The 13,351-nt window shown below is 49.8% G+C and overlaps 2 protein-coding genes across 12 annotated transcripts in view; one reads left to right on the top strand and one right to left on the bottom strand.

The window, feature by feature from the left end:
- SMPD4 (sphingomyelin phosphodiesterase 4, neutral membrane (neutral sphingomyelinase-3)) overlaps window positions 1-4,479 on the bottom strand; it is a 26,554-nt gene extending 22,075 nt beyond the window's left edge. For 10 of the 11 annotated variants that reach the window (XM_012734257.1, XM_012734258.1, XM_012734260.1 and 7 more), the window contains exons 1-2: window positions 4,414-4,479; window positions 2,094-2,177 (exon numbers count right to left, since the gene is read on the bottom strand). In XM_012734257.1, coding sequence (XP_012589711.1) covers window positions 2,094-2,177; window positions 4,414-4,479 — 150 coding nt within the window. Of the gene's footprint in view, window positions 1-2,093; window positions 2,178-4,167; window positions 4,187-4,413 lie in introns of those variants that run through there. The other variant, XM_012734256.1, reaches the window with a different exon arrangement.
- An 8,109-nt stretch (window positions 4,480-12,588) lies between these two features.
- LOC101629655 (mitotic-spindle organizing protein 2B) overlaps window positions 12,589-13,351 on the top strand; it is an 8,188-nt gene continuing 7,425 nt past the window's right edge. The window contains exon 1 of the mRNA XM_012734218.1: window positions 12,589-12,675. Coding sequence (XP_012589672.1) covers window positions 12,589-12,675 — 87 coding nt within the window. The remainder of the gene's footprint in view (window positions 12,676-13,351) is intronic.

The following is a 13,351-nucleotide window of genomic DNA, read 5'->3' as shown; positions in this document are numbered from 1 at the left end:
AGGAAACAAACAAAAAAAGTAATTGTAATAAGGTAAAAACAAAAATCAACAAACAATTATAAACCAGAGACATCCTATGGGGGTGGAAAAGGGAACAAGATAAAAAATAGGGCGGGAGGCCCTCCCTGGTGGCACAATGGATTAAAGTGCAGCACTAAGTAGCTAAAGCCACTTCAGCATGAGTTCAATCCCCACCCAGAAGGTGACCCACATGGCGCAGCAGACCTTTCCTGATCCACCCGCTGCTCCCCCCAGCAGTGTACTTTGTCAATCTGCCTATTGTGCTCCCCACTCTCTCTCTGGGGAATCCTCTCACCACCCCTGAACCTCTGGTTTGTACCCTCGTTCTGTATGCATAAATAAATAAATCTTAAAAAAAAAATGGGGTGGGAAGAGTACATAGGACTATGGGGATGACACACGAGTGAAGTGATGGTACGAAGCCCACAGGGATTACAACCGAGATGAAAAAAATGTACAAAATGAAAAATGATGTAAAGAGCATCTGTGATGGCCAAGTGATTAAGGCGCTGGACTTGAAAAATGATGTAAAGTATATATATATATTTTTAGGCCCTCCCTGGTGGCGCAGTGGATTAAAGCATAGCACAAAGAAGCTTAAGCCACTTCTGCATGAGTTCGATCCCCGCCGGGCCCCGAGGTGACCACATGGCGCAGCAGACCTCTCCTGACCCGCCCACGGCTCCCCTCAGCAGTATACTTCATGGATCTGCACGTTCTGCTCCCCACTCTGTCTCTGGTGAATCCTTTCACCCTCCGTATCTCTGGCCTGTACCCCAGTTCTGTACGAATAAATAAATAAATCTTAAAAAAAAAAAAAGTATATATACATATTTTTAAATTAAAAATAAATAAATAAAAAGCTTTTAATTAAAAAAGAAGAAGAAAGAAATTTCTTATGTGCTAGACGCCTGGGATTACACTACAGTGATCAACAGTGAGCATGCCCAAAAAATGAGAGTGGCATTTGTTGTAACTTAAGCCCTTTTAACCGAAATATTCCCTATTCAATAGTTAATGACCCAACTGCAATAATTACCTTAGAAATAAGACAGGGCCTCCCTGGTGGCAAGTGTTAAGTCTCAGCTCTTTAATTTGGTCTGAGCTCAATTCCAGGCCAGGGAGGTGACCCAACTAGCACAGCAAACATCTCCTGTCTCACATGCTGCTCCCCTCAGCAGTGTATTTCAGTAAATTCACCTGTTCTGCTCCCACTCTGGTGAATCCTCTCACCCCATGCACTTCTGGCCTGCACCCCAATTTTTCTATACCAAAAAAGAAAAGATGCCTTCAGTCAAGTGTTGATAATAACCAGAAAGGCAACAGAAAGAGCAGGAAACATTCAGGACAAGAACTAAGAAAATCTACCTGAGGTCACAGCATTGGACAACATGAAGAAAAGGTGTCCCTGTGCAACTGGAATAAGATCAGGAAGAAATGCCAGCATTTTATCCAAGAGGGCTTTCCCAAAGATATCGAAGGCCTCATGCACCTCCAAATACAGGTGGAGTCCATAGGGCCTCCATCAAGGGTGGAGATCTGGGCTGTGTAGGTCATGGTTGACCAAGGAAGAATGCCCCTCTGACTACAAAAAGTGTCTTTTTGAGGTTGAAATTATTGATATTTCCTTTGTATATGTCTGTGTAAGTTCTCAGCATCATGTTTAATAGTTGGAGTGCCTTCCTGGTTCATCCCCAACAAGCAGTGCCCCTCATTTTTCACTGATGACAAATTATGGTTACCCCAACACATCCCATTTTTGAAGTCTTCACAAGACAAGAAAATTTGGATGTAAGTCCCACAATCTGGGAAAAGTAATGAAAATGGCACTTGAATCAACTTGTCTTGATAATGAGAAAATCAGGACTCAGTGGATGAATAAACTCAAGGTCCTGTACAAACAGGAGGCAGAGTTGAGTCTCAACATTCTACCCCAGAGTCTGGTGTTACCTCTACCACATACCCCAAAAAAGAGTCATGAAGAGTTTTTCAAGTCAGTGGCAAAAGCTCTCAAGTCTCTCAGCTATAGCACTCTCATCACATTGACACTCATGTGGGTAGCTGATATTTACCAACAGGAAGCTGGGCTGCTGCAGGTGAGGGAACGCCATCACAGCCTCCTGTGGAGAGTCTAAAATGGTCGTCCTAGGAAACCACTGTGAAAAAACAAAGACAAGATTTCAACATCTGCCTCACAACAAATACTATATTGTCTTACAATGTCCAGGAGAATGCTTGAATAATGCAACACATACCACTGTCAAGTCTCATGTTTTACAGAAATGCCATTTTCATTTTTAAAAAAGATTTACTTATGCATACAGAGTTGGGGTACAGGTGAGAGGTGCAGGGGCAGTGAGAGGACCACAGACAGAGTAGGGAGCCGAACAGGCAGACTGATAAAGTACACTGCTGAGGGGAACAGCAGGCAGGTCAGGAGAGGTCTGCCGCACCATCTGGATCACCTCTGGGGCCAGGGATCAAACTTGCACTGAAGCAGCTGTCTAGCTTGCGGTGCTGCATTCTAACCCTTTGCAACACTAGGGAGGGCCAAAAATGTCATTTTCATGCAGCTCGGCAGCCAGCATCAGTCAAGTGTGTAGTGGTATAATACTTGGTAACGCTTGTATAGGACTTGGTATGTGCCCAGCTCAGTGACAGCAGCAGCTCTCCTGCCCATTTGGGACTATGCGGGTGCCTTTCTCTTGCTCCTTTTCTTAATAAACCTGTCCTTTTTAAATGTAACAAAACAAAATGAAAACTGTGGTAGGCATATTCTTCCCTATTCCAAAATTCACCTTGGTATGGTTCTGACAGTTGCATGCATATACAACTATCATCTCAAGTTGGTGGGCCATAAATAGAGTGGTGCTGGCTGATAGGCAGCAAAGGAATGGGAATCTTCGTGCAACACCAAGGAACTGCATTCTGCCAGCAACCTGAATGTGCTAGAAGCAGATTCTTCCTGAATGCATTCAGATAAAAACAAAACTGGTGAAGACCTTGATTTCAGTCTTGTGACAGCCTAAGCAGAGGATGAGTTGATCCTGTACTCACTATATAACTAAGGTAGTACGTGGGTGTAATTTTAAGCTCTATGTTAAGAAAGACAGAAAATACATACTCACAAAAACACTACAAGATCACTACAGACAAAGAAAGGGAATATTGCCTCGAGATCACTACAAAGAAAGGGAATACTGCCTCGTAAATGGCAGAGGCAAAATACAAGTACACGGACTTCCTCACAAATAGACAGGTGGGTTAAGTCTCTACATTACCTGTGCTCTGTAAGAATGAATGAATGGAGAGGAAGAAAGAGTTCTACCAAAGAAGCTTTCAGACAAAAAATCAGTTCTTCAGAGGCCTACCTCTTTGCCCACCCAGGTCAGAAGCTAAAAACATTCACAGTAGAACTGAGGGACAGGACATACACTAACTCCCACTCTGGGCTGCTAACTTGATGTTTTTCTTGGGGAAGCTCTGCTTCAAGTTCTTAGGAAGGGCACTGGCAATCTATGTAAGTGGAGAGAAGCTGGATAAAAGGAGGTAGTGCAGGCCCTTGAGGGGTTAAGAGATACCCATTTTTGTCTTTAGGCACTGTTTTTTGCAATTCTTAAGCAAATATTATCAATTCCAGTTTTAAGAAAGATTTAAAAAGCCTCATTCCTGAAACAACTGATTTAAAAAACACTACACAATACTCCAAAATTATCAAAGTAACAAAGTTCTGGAATGTTTGCAGGGGACAGAAATTTAGAGATTAGGGGAAAACACTTCCTTGCTCAGACAATGCTTGCACAGCTACTAAAGGAATGAAGACAGCAGTGCCTCATTCCTCATGAAAAACTAATTTTTTCCAAGGGAGAGCCGTGTCAGCTACATATTCTGTTATCTGACTCTGCCACAGGCAACACCCTGGATCACACCCTTCTATCTTGTGCACCACTATAAAGCAGAGTTGCAGTTTACTGCTCACAGTTACCGAGTGAAGTGAGCACCGGGACTGCTGTATTACGTACGGATAAGGAAGGTGAAGCTTGGAAAAATCGAGACATACATATAATCAGCCCCAACTTTTCCTTCCACACTTATTGAGCCCAAAGTTCAACTTCAACTCGAAGATCTTTAACTCGCTGAACGTACGTTGGCCGAGCACCCATCGGGACCAGGTGTGCCAGGCGCGCGGGAAGGTGGAATGAATGCGCAGCCGGGGAAGGTGGCGTGAGGACGCGGTCCCGCCAGCCCTGTCGGTTCCGAGACAGCCGCAAGGCCCGGCCGAAGAACAGAGACAGTCGCAAGGCCCGGCCGAAGAACAGAGACAGCCGCCCGGGAGGTTCGGGGAGGCAAGTGGAACCCGGGACCATATCAGGCACAGCTCCCGCCACTCACCCATCGCGCCGCTCGCCGAAGAGATGGAAGCCGCCATTCGGCTACCCGGCGCCGAAATGTCGTCATCAAGCCGCGCAAGGCGTCGCGTCTCCTGGCCTGGAGGGAAACACGCCGCTACCTCTTCCGGCGCTGCCTCAAAACACTGGCCGCCTTGATGGCGTCCAATTCTGAACGCGCGTGCGCTGTAGCTCACGCCCTGAAGCCTGCGTCAGGAGCGCGCGTGCGCGTAAAAGAGGTCGTTTATTTAGGCCCTGGAGGCGCGCCCTCTAATGGGAGTGGGAGATCCAACGCTCTTTCTCTCATACGCTTTTATCTCGCACCCACTCTACACAGCCACGGCGCCGGATGCTGCTCCCTGAGCGAGAATTCAGTGCAGACTGGCAGGGAAGCCCTGACGGCAGGGGCGAGTGAAGGAAAACAGTTTGGCTGACTGCAGTCTTGGGCCCCGGCTCCAGCAACGTGTATCCCGGGTGTCACCAAACTACCATATTAGGCAAGGAACAAGGGCTCGCCTCATGATTGGGTGCTTCCCACTTCCTTATTTCTTCTCTCCCCCCACCCCTTTTTTTCCTCAGTGTTGTAAGTATGCTCTCCCAACAATAAAATTTGGCTTCCTGGTGACCGGTCTCTGAGTAGTTCCTTCATTGGTGCCAAAACCCGGGAGTGAGGATACCCCGTTGGGTCCTCATCTCCCGCTCAGATCTTTACCCCGATACCGCTCGCCCACGTCCACCTTTTCAGGCTCTGGCTCCCACATGCACCACTGATCATCACCCGGGTGAGTTCCCCTTTCTGAGAGAGTTCGTCCGACCTGCGACTATCGCAGAACTTCTAGCCGATGCCGTCATGGTCTGGTAGATTTTCTGACGCCACAGTTGGAGTGGACTACACCTCACCACGACCTTCACGGTCACGGCGGACCGCTGACTCTCTCTCCTCTTTCTTTTTTTTTTTTTTAATATTTATTTATTTATTCATACAGACTTGGGGTACAGGCCAGAGATGGCGGAGGGTGAGAGGCTTCACCAGAGACAGAGCGGGGAGCAGAACAGGCAGATCCATGAAGTACACTGCTGAGGGGAGCAGCGGGCGGGTCAGGAGAGGTCTGCCGCGCCATGTGATCACCTCCGGGGCAGGCAGGAATCGAACTCATGCGGAAGTGGCCTCAGCTTCTTAGGGCTGTGCTTTAACCCGCTGCGCCACCAGGGAGGGCCCTCTCTCCTCATTCTTAAGTGAAAGGGATATTAACCTCCCTTCCTCCCTTTTCTCCCTCAGTCCCTCCTCCTTTCTCTTTTCACTATCTGTCTCCTTGTCATCTCCCTTTCTAAGATCCGAGGCTTTCCTGGTCGCCAGGTGACCATCCTCCGGTCTACACTGACCTCCCAGAAAATCCTAGGTATTCCGCTGCGCCGGCTTAATTGCCCCCAGGTGGTCTGCCGGGTGAGGACCCGCCTGATCATATCTGGCCCTGGTACCAGGGACCTCTGGTCCACTTAGTCGGTCCAGGGGACACCCTACACCCTCTTAGTGTCACCCTTTTAGCCTGGAATCCACGACTTCCCGGCCTCGGACTCTCTTTTACTTCCACTTCTCTATCCCAGCCTGGATCCCCAGACTCTTTTACTCATTCTCTCTGTCATCGCCTTCCTCCTCGTATTTCTTCTCGCCTTCTCTTCTTTCCTGTGTGACGTGCTTTGCCCCATTACAAATCATGGGTAATTCACAGTCAGCTGCTCAAGACACTCCATTAAAGTGTCTCCTAAAACATCTCTCCGCACTTTCACTTGCTCCCGACATCAAACCCAAGACCCTTATCAAATACTGCAGTCAGGATTGGCCTAAATACCCATTAGATAATCACTCCCAGTGGCCCCCTGAGGGCTCACTTCAAGATCCAGTAATTACTGATCTTTTTAACTACTTGCCAGCACCTCAAAAAGTGGAAGGAAGTCCCCTACGTGGAAGCTTTTCACCTTCTTTCTCATAATCCCTCCCTTTGTTTTCCCCAACATCCAAACCCTCTCCTGGCTTTGGCTCCCTTACAGTCTGAACCATCTAGTAATTCCTTCGACCCAGCCGATGAACCTCCTCCCTATTGTCCTAGACCCCCTCCTGTGGCACCTTTGCCTACCTCTCCTTCTCCACCCACGGCTCCATTATCCACTCTCCAACTTACTCGTCCTGAACCCAAAACCAATTGCCCTGTTCATTCCCCTGTTCTTTATCCCCCTCTTCCATCAGACTCTATTTCTAGTCCTCCTGCATCTCACACTCGCTCCCGCACCCCTCACATTCTTGCCCCCCTTCATGAAGTTTCCAGGGCCGAAGGTGTAGTCAATGTCCACATCCCTTTTTCTCTGTCCGACCTATCACATCTCGAAAGGCGTCTTGGCTCTTTCTCTTCTGACCCTACCACCTATATCCGAGAGTTTTAATGGATCCTTCAGGCGTATAGCCTTACCTACCATGACATCTTCATGCTCCTTTCTAATACTCTCCTCCCTGAGGAAAAGCAACAAGTGTGGCAACATGCTCAAACATATGCCACTGAACAACACAGAATTAATACCCAACCCCCTCCAGGCTCGATGCAGTCCCCGAGCGTGACCCACACTGGGACTATAACACCCAGCGCGACCTCCATCTTAGGGACCTTTTTGCCGCCTCTCTTGTCACTGGCCTTAAAATGGCAGCGCGTAAGGTTACAAACTTTCAGAAAGTCCAGGACATTATTCAGAAAAAAGATGAGACTACTACTAAATATCTTGAGCGTCTCACTCAAGCCCTACGTCAGTACACTAACCGAGACCCCGAGTATCCAGAAGGCCAAACTGTCCTTATGACTTATTTTCTTGCCCAAACCCACCCTGACATTAAGGCTAAACTTAAAAAACTGGAACTGGGCCCCGCTACCCCTCAGGCCGAAATCCTCACGGTTGCTTTTAAAGTTTTTCTTGGCTGTGAGGAAGAAAAGGAGCGTTGTAAAGCACAAAATACTCAGGCCAACTTTCAAATGCTGGCCCGCCTGGTGACCAGTAAATCCTGTCCTCAGATGCCCTCCACTGGGGTAGCCAAACCCCCTCGACCCTGTTTTAAATGTGGTCAGGAAGGCCACTGGGCAAAACATTGCCCAGGGCCCCCTCTAAACCCTGCCCAAAGTGCAAACGGTCCGGTAACTGGGGATCTGACTGCCCTCACGCACAAAGTGGCGAGAGGTCAGCCACCCCACCGCTTCAGGTCCTAACACTGCAGGAAGACTGACGGGGCCTTGGGCAACCGCTCCCGATCACCTTGCAGGAGCCCAGGGTTACAGTTCGCGTGGATGGTCGTCCCATTTCATTCTTGCTTGACACTGGCGCAACCTTTTCCGTCCTGAGGGAATATTGGGGACCCACCGTACCATCTAGCTAGCTCTCCTATAGTCGGGATAGGAGGCAACTTACTCCCTTCATTACACACACCTGTGCTCACATGTCTATTCTCTACCCCTTCGTTTTTCTTTTCACATTCCTTTTTGGTAATGCCTCAGTGCCTAGTTCCCCTTTTAGGCAGAGACATCCTATCCAAACTTAAAACTTATTTTACCAGGGCCCTCCCTGGTGGCACAGCGGGTTAAAGCACTGCACTACGAAGCTTAAGCCACCTCCTCATGAGTTCGATTCCTGCCTGCCCCGGAGGAGTCCACATGGTGAGGCAGACCTCTCCTGGCCCGCCCGCTGCTCCTCTCAGCAGTGTACTTCGTCAATCTGCCTGTTCTGCTCCCCACTCTGTCTCTGGTGAAGCCTCTCACCCTCCGCATCTCTGGCCTGTACCCCAGTTCTATATGAATAAATAAATAAATCTTTAAAAAAAAAAAACAAAAAAAACTTCTATTACCATCTCCCCGGCCACCCATACCTCAGACCCTCAGATTCCCCTCCTCCTGGCTCTTCTTCCTGCCGACTCCTCAATTCCCTTCATTCCCACACTCTCCTATCCTGTTAACCCAGTGGTATGGGACACCTCTTCCCCGGCCAAGTCCTCTTGTACCCCAGTACACATCAAGCTTCGTGACCCTCATAAATACATCAGCCAGTCTCAATATCCATTATCTACTCAGGCCCTCTTAGGCCTTCTCCCTATAATCCAGGATCTCCTTGCTAAGAGACATCTGATCCCCACCCACTCTCCCTTCAATACTGCCATACTAGCAGTAAAAAAACCCTCTGGTGCCTATCGCTTAGTTCAGGACCTGTGTCTCATCAACGCTGCCCTGCCGTGGTGCCTATCCATCCTTTGGTTCCTAACCCCTACACCCTCCTTTCCTCTATTCCCTCTGATACCACCCATTTCACGGTCTTGGATCTTAAGGATGCCTTCTTCTCTATTCCATTAGACACCTCCTCTCAGGACATTTTTGCCTTTACATGGACCAACCCTCAGACCCTCCATTCTCAACAACTCATGTGGACTGTTCTTCCCCGAGGCTTTCGGGACAGCCCTCACCTTTTCGGACAGGCCCTAGCACAGGATCTCCTGTCTTTTCGTCCTGATCACCCTTCTTTTCTACACTCTTCCAATATTTCGATGACTTCCTTCTGTGTAGCCCATCTTTTGATCACTCCCAGCAGGATACAGCAGCTCTCCTACACCTCCTGGCAACTAAGGGCTATCGGGTCTCTCCTAGCAAAGCACATATCTCAGTCGCTTCAGTCACTTACCTGGGTTTCCAACTAACCCCAAAACACAAGGCGATTACGGTGGACCGAAAACAAGCCCTCTGAGACCTCCCAATTCCGGCTTCAAAGGCCGACATCCTGTCCTTTCTCGGATTAGCAGGGTACTTTCGTGCCTGGATTCCCTGCTACTCCCTGTTGGCCAAACCCTTGTATGACCTAACAAAGGGACCTGCTGAGGAACCCCTGACCTCCTCGCCTGCCCATGCTTTTCGCCGGCTACAACGGGATCTGCTCGAAGCGCCTGCTCTCCAACTCCCGGAGCTTAGTCGTCCATTCTCACTTTATGTCCATGAGGCCTCTGGGCAGGCTTTGGGAGTTCTGGGTCAGACTTACGGGCCTACATTTGCGCTGGTTGCTTATCCCTCTAAACAGCTTGATCCGACCATTAGGGGATGGGCCCCCTGCCTTTGGGTACTTGCTGCCGCACAGTTGCTCCATAAAGAGGCACACAAACTCACCTTTGGTGCCCCAATTACTGTCCTCTCCCCACACCGACTTAGAGATCTGGTCGCCTATAAAGGCCTCCATACTCTATCCCCCTCCAGAGTCCTTGACCTCCTGACGTCTTTCCTCTCACACCCAGAGGTCACTTTCTCTACCTGTCCTCTCAATCCAGCTACCCTACTCCCGTCCATCTCCGCGGATTCAGATTCTCCGTCCCATACATGTCTAGAGACCCTGGATGCTCTACTACCCTGCTGCTCTAACATCTCTGAGGGTTCCCTTCCAAACCACCATCTTGTGTGGTTTACTGATGGCTCCTCATTCCGACGAGACAATGTTCCTGTAGCCAGATATGCTGTGGTCTCTCACACAGAGGTTATCGAGGCACGCCCTCTGCCTGCCGGCACCACCAATCAGCAGGCTGAACTTATCGCTGTTACACGGGCCTGCATATTGGCTCAAGGGCAGCGCCTATCACTGTATACAGATTCCAAATATGTCTTTCATATCTTGCTCTCACATGCCTGAGAGCCATGCCGAAAAAACCTACCTCTCTCTCTCCCTTCGAGCTCATGTACGGTCGCCCTCTGATCCCACCTGGTGTCCAAACTCAGTCCTGCCTCCCCTCAGATACTGTTGTCCCATTCCTCTCCCACGTTCGCAATGAACTATGGAAATATCAGGATTGGCTCCTGCCTGATGCCACAGATTCTCCTAACCCGACCTCGCTATATCCAGGACAACTTGTCTTTTACAGGGCGCCATCTGCCGAAAAGGACAAGTCGCCTCTTACCCCGGTTTGGCAAGGTCTGTTTCCAGTCATTCTTTGCACTCCTACAGCTGCTAAGCTGTCCTTATCTTCCCACCAGACTTCCCCTTGGATTCACATCTCCAGGCTGAAACCGGCTCCTGCCATCTCCACTCCTTCAGTTCCCGGCTTTCAATCTTTTCCTGACTCCTCAAACCCTCTCAAGCTCAAGATTGTAAAATGCCCACCTGGCACTCCTGTTTCTTCCTCTTCCATCTCAGACCCGGTCTGATACACCTCCTCTCTGCTTTCCCTCTCATTGTGGCCACTGTCTCCATCTCAACCAACCCACATGCCCCCAAAAGGTTAACTTGGGAAGTTACCACACAATTTGGTCGAGTGGCATGGAAAACTCAAGCCACTGCCACTCCAGGTACTTGGTTTCCCATCTTATATCCCGACGTATGTGACTTAGTGGCCGGACTCGAAAGCTGGGATATTCCCTACGTTGATCCAGGCCAACTCAAATCCCAAGACTCACTAAATGGCCCGCCTGCGTACCCCCCGGGATGGGCAGGAGACTTTCATGGCTGCAGAGGTAAACAGAGGCGTTGCTACCTGCGCCAGTACGAGATTTATGTCTGTCCCCATGGTGACAGGTCCAGAGATCTGGTTGTCAATTGTGGGGGCCCAGATCATTATTATTGTAAGGCCTGGGGGTGCGAAACCACAGGTGACGGGTATTGGAAACCCAGCTCCACGTGGGATTGGATCACTGTTCGCAGAAACTTCACTGCGGAGGGTGAGCACCAGTGCTCCCCCAACCTAATATCCTCAACCCCTTGCGGCTCATCCCTGTATTGCAATCCTCTCGCAATTTCTTTTACTGACGAAGGAAAGAAAAACGACCACATACAAGAATGGATCAGAGGACGGACCTGGGGACTTAGGCTTTACAAACCCCGCTATGATACAGGCCTTCTGTTCACAATCCGTCTCAAGATAGATCAGCCCACAATGTCAGTAGGACCAAACACTACCTTACGCATTCCTTCATTCCCATCACCCCCTCGATCACCAGCTCATCCTACATCCCCCCCACCCACCAAATCCGTCGCCAACTAACCCCCTGAGCCACACTGTTCCTCCCATTAGCACCAACGCAATTGATGCCCCTTCTCTCCCTGTTCAAGGTGACATCCCGACCACCCTTCCTACCTCAAACCCCGACCCTCTAGAGCGCATGATTATAGCCACCTTCCTTACTCTTAACTCAACCAATCCTAACCGCACCTCCTCGTGTTGGCTTTGCTATAGCCCTAAGCCACCGTTTTATGAGGCTATTGGAGTCAACGCATCTGTCTCTTATAACACTTCTGCCCCTACTACGGGATGGGGTACCCAACCCACCGGTCTCACCATGACACAGGTCAGTGGCCAAGGGACCTGTGTGGGCTCTCCGGCCCCTCCGCCAATCTGCTCTCATTCTGTCACAGCCCCAAATGCCACTCAGTGGCTTACGCCTGCTGGCGGTGCATGGTGGGCTTGTTCAATAGTTGGACTCATACTCCACTTATCGCGAAAACTCTTCAACTCTTCGGCAGAATATTGCCTCGCCGTCATTGTTGTTCTTCGTATTCTTTATCATTCCGGAGATGACGCGGATACTCAGTTTCTTCATACCCCATCTCGCCTTCAAAAACGAGAACCTCTTACGGCCCTTACTATAGCTGCCCTTTTTACTCTTGGTATTGCGGGAGCTAGCACTGGTATCGCTTCTCTGACCACCCAACACTCCAGCTTAACTTCTCGCTCGCATTGAAAAATCTATCAGCGCTTTAGAAAGATCTCTCACATCCCTGTCTGAAATGGTTTTACAGAATCGTCGGGGCCTTGATATACTCTTCCTCAAAAATGGGGGGCTCTGTGCAGCCCTTAGAGAAGAGTGCTGCTTTTACGTGGACCATACTGGGGTCGTCCGTGACTCCATGTCCAAACTTCGGGAAAATCTTGAACACCGGAAAAAGGAACGGGAAGCAGAGACAAACTGGTTTGTGTCTCTATTCAACAGTTCTCCTTGGCTGACCACTCTGATATCCGCGCTGGTTGGCCCACTCCTGATTCTTTTGCTTATAATTACTACTGGCTCCTGCTTCATTAACCGTATCATTGCTTTTACCCGCCAATTCATACAGCAAGCCACCGCTAACAGTTTCACCAGCTTTTTCAGACAACATCATCAATATCAACCTCTTTAGACCCAACATGTCGACAATCCCACTTATGGCGGACTTTGTCACCCTCCTTAATGGCATTCTGGAAGACGAGTGGCTGCTGCCGGACCCCCTGCCGGTGACCCCTCAGCAGTGGGATGACACAATCTTCAACCTCTGGTTACAAGGCGCCTTCCTAGACCTTTCTCCTCCCCAGCTAGAACTTTGCGCCCGATGTTTTTGCTCCTTGCTACCGACACCTAGCCCATCTCTGCCCCAGGTCCTAGCCATTACTCGTTCCCTCATTGGCTCTCCCCACACGGCGCCCCTGTTCAGCTCGAAGCAGCCAGAAAGAACGACGCCCACGATCCTATAAACAAGAGGGGGGAATGAAGGAAAACAGCTTGGCTGACTCTGCAGTCTTGGGCCCGGCTCCTACAACATGTATTCCAGGTGTCACCAAACTCATGATTGGGTGCTTCCCACTTACTTATTTCTCCCCCCCCCCTTTTTTCTTAGTGTGTAAGTATGCTCTCCCAACAATAAAATTTGGCTTCCTGGTGACCGGTCTCCGAGTAGTTCCTTCAGCGAGTGTCTCCGTGGGCACGGTCTCCCCCACACCTAACACACCTGACACACCTAACACACACAAAAGCTCAAGGCGCGAATGACGGGCAGGAAAGTTACCGGTCTCCGTCCTCCAAGACAGGGCTGCCCCGAGGCCAGGCGGAGGCGCTGCAGTGACAGGAAGGCGGTCCCGGCCAGTAGGGGGTGCTGCGACGGGGCGGGGCTGGGCGCGAGCGGGCGGGGCTGGG

The sequence above is a fragment of the Condylura cristata genome, unplaced genomic scaffold, assembly GCF_000260355.1.
Source record: "Condylura cristata isolate star-nosed mole 26May11 unplaced genomic scaffold, ConCri1.0 scaffold00051, whole genome shotgun sequence".
NCBI lineage: Eukaryota > Metazoa > Chordata > Mammalia > Eulipotyphla > Talpidae > Condylura > Condylura cristata.
The sequence above is the reverse complement of the archived record's forward strand: the minus strand, read 5'-3'. Positions and strand labels throughout refer to the sequence as shown.